Here is an 11,235-nt window from a genome sequence, read left to right as displayed (position 1 = left end):
TATTTAACAGAAGGGCCTTATAGTTTACAAAATCAAAACTGAGGTACCAAATTGTTTGATTTTCAAACAAGGGGTACCAAACTGTGAATTATGACAAACGTGAGGGGCCTTAGAGTAATTTGCTCTTTTATTAATTACAACCTACAATTATACTCCATTTAAAAAACCGCTAATATTATTATTTTAAAAAAAAATCGATTTTCAGAACCACCGAATAATTAAATAATTATGATTAATTTATTTTATTAAAGAAGAAGGTGTTTTTGTATAATTAATAACATTGATGTGTAATTAGAATATATGCTAAAAATGAAGGACTATTTTAAACTTTTTTTCAAATGAAAAGAGGTAAATTTAATACCTCGAGGGTAGAGGTGATACATAACGACAAGGTCATGAGTATATGTGACAATTTTCCTAGGTCAGGGTATAAATGAAAAAAAAATTAAAGGTGAGGGTTTTTTAAGTAATTAAGCCAATAAAAAACTATTCTCAACAAGCAGACACAAAGAACCTCACTAAACAAAACCCCAAACCTCCATTTTTCTTACTATTATTTCTTCTCTGCTCCAATAACTACACTCACTCACTCTCCATTTTAATGAACAACAATGGAAGACTCTAAAGACTCGAATGCTAGCAAGAAATGCACCACCAAGACTAGAACTTTTAGAGGCAGAACAAATACCCATAAGCATCAGTATGAATATCAGTACCAGCATCGTCTCTTTCAATACTCTAACCATTTTGGTTTTCTGAATCACAACCAGTACTACCCAGCTCTACTTCCTCTTCCTCCTCCAATACCTCTTCAGCTGGCTTTAACTCCTTCTTTCCCTCAAAACCACAGCTTTTTGTCAAAAACCCACTTCCAGAAACCTTCATGCAAGCTTTTTAAGGCTCCTACTGTACCCACCTCTACTGATACTCAGCAGCCTGTTCTTGCTATCTCATCAGGTTAGTCTGTGTTTTCTTTGGTTACTTTTTAAATCTTTGCATGTGTACTTCTTTGGATGTTCTTGAATGGTTTTTGTGTTAAGATTTTTGATAAAGAATGGTTTTTTTTTAATCTTTGAGTTGTTGGGTAGTTTAGAAATAGTATTATCTTTATTTATTTCTGTATTTTCTTTTTGGTTTAGCTGTATGATATTCTGATGTTTGAACTGTGGATTTATCTGCAACAACAACAAAAATGTTGTTATTTTCCAAAAAGGAAATATAAAATTACAGAACATACATATTTTGTATTTTTTTTAGTGTTTAAGACTGGATATTTTAAGTTTTTGATTCAGTTGTAGCTGATGTCTTTTAACCATTCTTCAGTATTTTAGATTGAGAAAAGGAAAATGTGAGTAGGTTTGCTTCAAAATTGAACTTTTAAAAAAGTTCAAAAGTTTTTTTATTAAAGGAGATTTCAAAGATTGATGACCTAGTTGTTTGATCATCTGTAAGCAGCTCCGGAAGGGCTGCAAGGAAGAAAGAGTCTGCCTTTTAAAGGAAATGATAGAAGGAAAGGCATGGGTACCACTGCTCAAGCACTGGTTGTTGCGAAAAGACCCGATTCGGGTGGTGTAGAAGGATCAGTTATAACTCTCCTTGCCAACCATTTTCTTGTCCGATTGGATTCCTCGCAGCGAATTTTTCATTACAATGTCGAAATTTCTCCAAATCCTCCCAAGGAAGTTGCCAGACTGATAAAACAAAAACTGGTTGAAGAGAATTCAGCGGTGCTTTCTGGTGCTTTTCCAGCCTATGATGGTCGAAAGAATCTTTACAGCGCGGTTGAATTCCAAAATGATAGGCTTGAATTCTACGTTAGCCTCCCAATCCCATCTAGCAAACCACTTTTGCCTTATGGAGGACTTGATGACTTTCAAGAGAAGCATCAACAGCTCAAACTTTTTAGAATTAATATTAAACTCGTATCGAAATTGGACGGGAAAGATTTGAGCCGCTACTTAAGTAAGGAAACTGATGATTCGATTCCACTTCCTCAGGATTACCTACATGCTTTGGATGTTGTTCTGAGAGAAACCCCTATGGAGAAGTGTATAGCTGCAGGGAGATCATTCTATACAACTTCAATGGGCGGGACTAAAGAAATCGGAGGAGGAGCTGTCGGATTGAGAGGATTCTTCCAAAGTCTTAGACCTACACAACAAGGACTAGCTCTCAATGTGGATTTTTCTGTGACTGCTTTCCATGAAAGTATTGGAGTGATACCTTACCTGCAAAAGCGTCTCGAATTTCTTCGAGACCTTTCTCAAAACGAAACGAGGAGTTTGACTGGTGAAGAAAGGAAAGAAGTAGAGAAGGCTTTAAAGAACCTCAGGGTCTTTGTTTGTCACAGAGAAACTGTTCAGAAATACCGAGTTTATGGTCTAACGGAACAAGCTACAGAAAATCTTTGGTTTGCAGATAGGGATGGGAAGAATCTAAGATTATTAAGTTACTTCAAGGACCATTACAATTATGATGTAAAATTCAGGAATTTGCCATGCTTACAGATTAGCCGAAGCAAACCGTGTTATCTTCCTATGGAACTTTGTATGATTTGTGAAGGCCAGAAGTTTCTTGGGAAGCTCTCAGATGATCAAACTGCAAGAATACTTAAGATGGGCTGCCAAAGACCAAAAGAACGAAAAGCCATTATCGATGAAGTCATGAGAGGACCTGTTGGTCCAAGAAGGTGATTTTGAAAGTACCTTAATGAATTCTGCACTTAATTAGTACCTAGTATTATTTTAGAAACTTGATTTTAGTTAATAATTGCTTTTTTTCATGTTTCTTTGTGTACTTTATTGATTATGGTGTACTTCTAATTGTTTAAAGTTCTCACTTTCAGTGCCAACAAGGACGGAGAATTCAAACTCCACGTCTCAAGGGAAATGACAAAATTGAAGGGAAGAATCCTACAGCCTCCTAAACTGAAACTAGGTAATGGTGGTCTTATCCGAGATTTAATTCCATCTCGCCATGATCGCCAGTGGAACCTTCTAGACAGCCATGTGGCTGAAGGAACTAGAATAGAAAGGTGGGCACTGATGAGTTTTGGAGGCACCCTTGATCAGAAGTCCAACATTCCAAAATTCGTAAACCAGCTATCTCAAAGGTGTGAACAATTAGGTATCTTCCTTAGTAAAAATACTATAATTAGCCCTCAATATGAACCGACGCAAGTCCTCAACAATGTCCCCCTGCTAGAATCAAAACTTAATAAAATACACAAAGCTGCTTCAAATAATTTGCAGCTGCTTGTATGTTTAATGGAAAAGCGACACAAAGGATATGCAGATTTGAAGCGAATAGCAGAAACAAGTGTTGGTTTTGTAAGCCAGTGCTGCTTATTTCCAAATCTTAGCAAGTTGAGCTCGCAATTTCTGGCTAATTTGGCTCTCAAGATCAATGCCAAAGTTGGAGGATGCACAGTTGCTTTGTACAATTCATTACCGGCACAGATTCCACGCCTTCTTCATTCTGATGAAGCGGTGATCTTTATGGGAGCTGATGTTACTCATCCTCACCCTCTTGATGACTTTAGTCCATCTGTTGCTGCTGTTGTTGGTAGCATGAACTGGCCAGCAGCAAACAAGTATGTCTCGCGAATGAGGTCACAGACACATCGGCAAGAAATTATTCAGGACCTTGGAGCAATGGCGAAAGAGTTGCTTGACGAATTTTTCCAAGAAGTAGGCAAACTTCCCAAGAGGATAATATTCTTCAGAGATGGCGTAAGCGAAACCCAGTTTTATAAGGTTCTTCAAGTGGAATTGCAAGCGATCAAGGAAGCTTGTTCTGGATTCCCGGGCTATAGACCTCTCATTACCTTCGCTGTAGTCCAGAAGAGGCATCATACTAGATTGTTTCCTTGTGAAACTGATGTAGCTTCATTTCAGAACCAGTTCAATGATGAAAATATACCCCCAGGAACTGTCGTTGATTCTGTGATTACTCATCCGAGGGAATTTGACTTCTATTTATGCAGTCACTGGGGGGTGAAAGGAACAAGTAGGCCATCTCATTACCATATCTTATGGGATGAGAACCAATTCACTTCTGATGAATTGCAGAAATTGGTTTATTGTCTCTGCTTTACATTTGTAAGGTGCACCAAACCAGTCTCTTTGGTGCCTCCTGCTTACTATGCTCACTTAGCTGCATACAGGGGCAGGCTTTACCTCGAGCGATCCGAATCCGCAACTTGTCCGAGAAATGCTTCTGCTGTCTCAAGAGTAGGACCTCCCAAAGCAACACCTCTTCCAAAACTCAGTGAGAATGTAAAGAACCTCATGTTTTACTGTTGATAATTCTGCTTGCATATTGTAGTCCTTCTTGAGTTACAACTTTGAAGGAACTACTATAATTGATAGTGTTATTATTAACACATTACAGAATCATTATCACCTTATATTTAACAGGAAAAACAAGGACTTATGAGTTATTCTGTAAATTTTCATTAATTTAATAATTTCATTTCATTTCAAATTCTCTTGTTCTAAGCCTCGGTCATTTGGGTACTATAGTTGCGGGTTCAAACTGCAACTACATCCTTTTTAATAAAAAGAAAGTGGTTGGGACTGAGCTGCTAGCCATTATAGTCCTGACTTTGCTAAATATGTGGATTTGCAAGCAGTTCACATCCCGGGTTTAACAGAAATTTTCAGCTTCATATTCCAAAAAGATAATTCTCTAAGCAGAAATATAAATTTTTAACGCATATATGGGACAAGAAACAAAAACAAAGTGTAGGAGAAAAGGATTAAGACAAAAAGGATAAAAGAAAAAAGAGATTAATGTGTGTCAGTGGAGTTATAAAGAAGGGTATTTCCCATGCAAGCGTCAGCATACAAAAATGGCAGAGTTTGCAGAGAAGAAAAGAAAAGGCTGAAGGGGGGGCGTAGGACCCCCCAAAGGAAAAGCAAAAGCAGGTGATGAGTGAGATTTGAGTAAGTAATAAAATTAAAAACTCTGACTTTGGACTTCCCCTTTTGTCTCTTCATTATGAGTCTGTGGTTGACACTTTAAGTACTCTGCAATAAACGTGGGTGCTACTGCCAGATTGCTCTCTTTATTTATACTCACTTTGTTTTTGACCCATCCCTTCTTCTTTTTTGTACCTGTCTAAAGGACGTAATCATTTCTGCTATGTATTGCTATGCCCATTTTATTTAGGGAAAAGAGTTAAATAAACCCTTAACGTTTATCCCGTGGATCAAATAGGCCTTCAATGTTCAGAAAGAGTTAAAAAACCCTTAACGGTTTTAAATCGTACTATATAAGCCCTCCTTAGGTTTCTCAGAGAGAATCCTAACGTTTGTTAAGTTGTATCGACGAGGACCCCTAAGGATGATTTAAATGATATAATTTAAAAATGTTAGAGCTCTGTTATACCTTTTCGAACGTTAAGGGTTTATTTGATCCACAGACTGAACGTTAGGGGTTTTTTTAATTTTTTTTTCTTTTATTTATTATGATTATTTGTATTCTTTTGAGTTTACGAGCACATTTTTTAGCCAAATTTTATTTATTTGTGTTGAGACCAAATTAATATGCTTAATAGATTCAAAATCGTTTGGTAGTTATCTAATTCTGTAGTTGAGCTCTTAAAAATTATGAAAAGAGTTTCAACTCTAATGGTATGCGCTAAGAAAAACCCTAGCATGCACCTCTATAAAATCAACTTTGTCTCTGCTTATTCAAAAAGAATAAAATTAATTATATAAATTAATCAAGTTGATTATTGATAATCAACCAAGCTCACAAATCTCATAAATTTTCAGCCCTTAAACATATAAATGTCAACAATAATTTAGTTTTCAACTTGAATTATGACTTCTAATCGACACTGGATTCTTCCGCCAAATCAACAAAAAATGAGTCAAATAAGTGTTTTCTTTTGCTCTTTTTAATTAGATTCAAATTTAATTGATGTTTTCAGTATTTTATGTTTTTCGAGTTTTTGTACACATGTTTGTATATGTATTATATTGATGTTCTAGGTGTGTTAAATGTCATTAGAGGCGGCTGTAATTGTTTATAAACAGTTGTTCTCCAAATTATAAGCAAAACATATGACCGGTTTAAATTGCTGTTTGAGTATGCTGACCATGTTCAAATCGCTCCGAATGTATGAAATGTATTGCCAGATAAATTAACAATTTTCAATCTCATACCTTGCACTCATACTAATTTAACATATGATTTATAATAAAATTAATTTCAAACTAATAATGACATGGAAATCATAAAGTTGCCATAAAAATATAATTGTATATGTCCGTAATAAATAAATTTGATAATATTTAAAATCAATCTCACTTTTACATTCAGTATAGCCTTTTTGCATATAAATTAAAAAAAACAAATCCAAATTTTCACTCGTTTGCTTAAAATCCACAGCTAGATGTTTGTTTAGTACTCTTTGTTTTGTGTTGGCCATGATAACTAAACATTGAGTCATATGTCAGTTATGTCTTATTTTTATGGATTCCAATCTTACTTCTAGTCTTTATTATTAGTATTTTCTTTATTTTCAGTTTGTCATATTGATTTGAGACATATAATGAATATATGATATAGCATGATGGTATTGTAAATGATGGTATTTTGGTAAATTATATATTTAATAATAAAATATTAATTGAGCAAGCCATATTCCAAACGTAGAAATTTTTTTGTTCTGATGCAAGCTATCTCATGCATTCAAAATATGTATAAAAGTGAGTTCTAACACAACTAAGTGGAGACTCTCATCCAGTACTAGTCATTAGTTTTCCATAATCCTAAGTGCACAAGAGGGTTTGGACTACGCGGTGATTTTAACCAGTGGATTGGTATTAATTGCTAAAAGGTAACGGGTACGGCAACATTTTGGCCAACTAAGTGGTGATATTCATTTAAAGATAAACGAATGGATTTTTACAAAAGCTGCACCTATAAAATAAATTATTCAACAATAAAAATATAAACAACACTAGCTCCAAAAAGAATAGAAGAATCATTTTTTATAAATTACTGAAGCGTAGGGGTGAACTACAAAAGCTCTGGTACCTGAAAACAAAGAACACGGTCAGAAAAAACGCCAAAAAGGGGTTTTCAGTCGCTCACTCTAACGCTCAAGTAAGTATTTGATGAAGAAAAAGAGTAAAGAAAGAAGAGAAAGATTTTAAATCAAAAAAGAGTACCATTGAATAAAGTGGTTTATATAGTGAATTTCTTCTTCTTCGCTCGTGCTTCCTATGGTGAGTTGTCCATATATATTGTAGGATGAATTGGCCTTTTCAGTTATTTTTGTGTTCAGAGCGCGGATGGCATGGTTTGTGTATGTTCTCTTGTCAAAGAATCTTCATTAGTCCCCTTAACTAATGTGGCCTTTGTTTCTTTCTACACAAGTAATGTCCTTTATGCCTGAATCTCGGCAGCTTCTTTGATGATACTTGTTCGAGATAAGATAAAAAACAATCCCGAATAATGACTTCTTTATTCCGGGATTGAAATTCCCATGGGTCTATGAGCCTAGTCAATTATGTTTGCTAGAGTTGGTGATATATGTATGCTCGAAGGTTGTTTCGCCCCTACTTGACTATCACTAGTCCCCCCCCCCTGTATAGTCATGCGGATATTCATGTCCATGTTGATGTTTTCTTTTGATTGATTTTTTGTTTTTTTAGAGCAGGGGCTCGACGAATCCGGTGTTGGATCTTTGTTTCCTTAATTGGGGTTAAGGGCTACGCTGCATTTTGGTATGCTGGGTTAAAATATAAGAAAATAATCATTCCTTCTTTCCTTTTCGATTTATAGATACTTCATGGGTCTTTGTACTGAACTTAAGTTTCTTTTTGGGCCTCTTTTTCTTAGACCCTCATTTTAGGGTTAACACGTTTGTTCTTTCTTAATTACTGCTTTAATCAATTGAATTTCTTTTTAAATTTCTCATCATTATGTTCTTATTTATCACTATTCACCATAATTATCGTTTCCTTCCCGATGATGTCGCTTTAATTTTTCTTTAATTGTTTCGTCTTCTATTATTTTTCCTTTATAAAATGGTTGTTCTTGTTTTACCTTTCTTTGTTCCATTGCCTTTGAATTGTTATCACAAACTCTTAATCGAGAATGAATTTTTGACATAGTCAGTTATAAATTTTTCCTTGTCGAGTGTTTAATTCCTAAGACAAGGATGGAGAAGGGAGACTGTCCAGATTAGTCAATGTTCGGAGTCAGCCATTTTTCTCACATGATTCGGCTGATTATTATTGTACCTGTAATTGAAGGTCGATCACCTTGGTTCCAGGGGTGGGATGAGAGTTAAAAACTCTATGGGATCTTCTGTCTGGGATAAATTTTATTTCAGCAAAGCAACTTTAAAGTTTCTTTGTTATAACTTACTTTAGTATTGAGCCTTTCAAGTTCAAGGCATTTAATTGCTTTTTCTTTTTTATGAGGGTTTTTAATTGTTCTTTGTTTATATGTTTCCTTTGTAATTTATTAATTTTCGCAACTTGTGTAAGAGATTGGTTCATGGATTGAAGCTTTTGTATAATTTTTTCTCATATATGAAGTGGAATTGATATATCTTATCTTGTGAATATATGTTTTTTTCTCTGTATAAGACTGTAATTGTAAAATTGTATTTCCTATTGTGTTTGATTATGTTCCTCTAAATATTTTGGTGTTGCCTTTCTTAATCTTCGCCTTTGATGTTTATGAAAATCCTTCTTTCTAAAGAACTGTTGTTTATTTTAACTTTTTATTTGAGCATTGTTTTGAGGATTGCAACTTTCATGGTTTTTCTATTTGATCTGGGTTGTATTTTCTAGTGTTTTTGTTTCATTTTATTGTTTAATATTTTTCCATGCTTGTGTCTTTTATGATTTTCTTATACAACCTTGCTTACGCCTCTTGTGTTTTTTTCATTTGAATATGTTTTGAAGTTTCATAGTATGAGGTTGCTCGTCCCTAGCAAGGTTTTAACTTAAATTTAGTTCCCAATAAGAATTTTGTTTCTTACATTGTGGCCTAGTGTTGCGGCTTTCTCTTGTAATTTACGCCTTTTATAAGTTTACATTTCCATCTTCTATAAGCAAGGTTTCCACCCATTTTTGGTTTACACTGTTGTATTCCTTTTATGAAAATCTTTTTGTATTACTTAATTTGTTCTGATATAATTTGTTTCTTGTAAAGTGTATGCTTGTTTGGTTTTGGTATATGTTGTTAAATTATATCGGTCGGGATTACGGCTCTTATGCCTTGTCTTTATGGCTAGATGCCATTCCTGTTTGCACATGCTGGGCTTAGGCCTTCCATATTTTATTTCTAGGGCTCATAGCCATTCCTTTCTATAAGTATTGAGCTTATGCTTTTTATATTTTCTCACGCCGGGTTGTGCCACTTGTATTATTTCTGTCGGGATTACGCCACTTATTGTTTTTTTACGTCGGGCTCACGCCACTTACTCTTTTGATGTCGGGCTTACCAAACTTACACTTCCAATGTCGGGCTTACGCTACTTATGTTTCCATTATCGGGCTTACGCCGCTTACGTTTTCATTGTCGGGCTTATGCCCCTTGCGCTTCCAATTCCAGGTTTATGCCGCTTATGTTTCTAATGTCAGGCATACGCTGCTTACGCTTCCATTATCGGGCTTACGCCGCTTATGCTTCAATTATTAGGTAATGATGTTTTTCATAAAATAGATCCATATGTAAAGTATTGCAAAGTGTTTTAATTCTCATAAGATAGTAATATTTTTATATTCCATAAAATGGATGCATATTTCAGGCATGTACATTATAAACGTTTAGTTCTTGCTGATAATATTTTTTTAGAACCTGAGCATTCCATGATCTGGGTAGTTCTTTTCCTGACATATAAGCGATCTTGTAGGCACCGCCTTTTCTAACTTTTGTTAGTCTATAGGGTCTTTCCCAATTGTCCCCAAGTTTTTCTACCCCAACTTCACTTTTTTCAATGTCAAGCCTTCTTCTCACTAGGTCCCCTAGTTGGAAAACATTGGCTTGATGCTTTTGTTGTGGTAATTTTCCATTCTCTGATTGTAAGCATCAATTCTCAATTAATATTGTTCCTTTCTTTCCTATAATAGATCTAAACAAACTATTTGCATTTCCTCATATTGTACTTCTTTATCTTTTCGAAGACATCAGCTAAAATCTTAGCATGATCCTCCATCTTTATAGACTTCACCACTATGTCGTCAATGTAAACCTCCACTATTTTTCCAACAAATCAGCAAATACAAAGTTCATAATTCTACAGTAAGTTGCACCAGCATTCTTTAAACCAACAGGCATATCTGTGTAACATTATATTCCGAGATCACTTAAGAATGATATCTTCTCCTCATCATCTTTGTGCACTGGGATTTGATGAAATCCATGTGATGCATCTATAAATGCAAATAATTCATAACTAGTGCTGGAATCTACCAACTTATCAATACTCGATAAAGGATAGCTATCCTTGGTGTTGCTTTGTTCAAATCAGTAAAATCAATACATAATTTGAATTATCCACTCGACTTTGTCACCAGAACCACATTTGATAGCCAGTCGAGTTAAATACTTTCCTGATAAATCCTACTTCTAATAATTTCTCTACTTCATCATAAATTGTTATTTGTTTCTAAGCCGAGAAAACTCTTTTCTTTTGTCTGACAAGCTTATATGATAGATCAATATTCAACTTATGAGAATCCATTTTGAGATATACTCCTACTATCTCATATGGACGACTGGAAAATATCTCTTTGTTTTTCTCAAGTTTCGTTATAATTTCTACCATGTATTCATATGGTATGCCTGCCACAATTCCAGTTCTCCATGGGGTATGTATTTTGTATAAGTATCCTTTTATTCCATAAATTCAGGTGATTCCACCATGAAAGTATTCATTAATTTTCCAATCGAGACCAAATAATAAGATTTGGCCTGAAATCCCCTATACGGTATGGAAAACGTTTGGTGTTTGTGAATGTAAGATTGAAATTCTTTAGCAGAATTAAGAATTTAGAAAGAGATTAGAAATTAGAATATTGACACAAGAGGTTTAGATTGGTTCGAATCACAAACCGATTCTACATACATTACTCAATCAAAGATTGAGATTTAGAATCAACCAATCAAGATTCACAAAGAGTGTTTTAATCTAACTCCAAATTTAGTGATTTAGAGATAAACAACAACTATACATGAGTCTTGTTAAAGCTAAACTCTAAC

The 11,235-nt window shown here is 34.7% G+C and overlaps 1 protein-coding gene across 1 annotated transcript; it reads left to right on the top strand.

The window, feature by feature from the left end:
• The first annotated feature begins 483 nt into the window (after positions 1-483).
• On the top strand, positions 484-4,485 carry LOC126687372 (protein argonaute 7). The gene is made up of 3 exons (XM_050381922.2): positions 484-957; positions 1,456-2,689; positions 2,846-4,485. Exons 1-3 carry the CDS (start codon positions 612-614, stop codon positions 4,302-4,304), a joined length of 3,039 nt encoding a protein of 1,012 aa, XP_050237879.1. The 5' UTR covers positions 484-611; the 3' UTR covers positions 4,305-4,485.
• The last annotated feature ends 6,750 nt before the right edge of the window (positions 4,486-11,235 follow it).

Source organism: Mercurialis annua, linkage group LG6 (genome assembly GCF_937616625.2).
Source record: "Mercurialis annua linkage group LG6, ddMerAnnu1.2, whole genome shotgun sequence".
Taxonomy (NCBI): Eukaryota; Viridiplantae; Streptophyta; class Magnoliopsida; order Malpighiales; family Euphorbiaceae; genus Mercurialis; species Mercurialis annua.
Note: the sequence above shows the minus strand (reverse complement) of the source record. Positions and strands in the feature narration are given on the sequence as shown.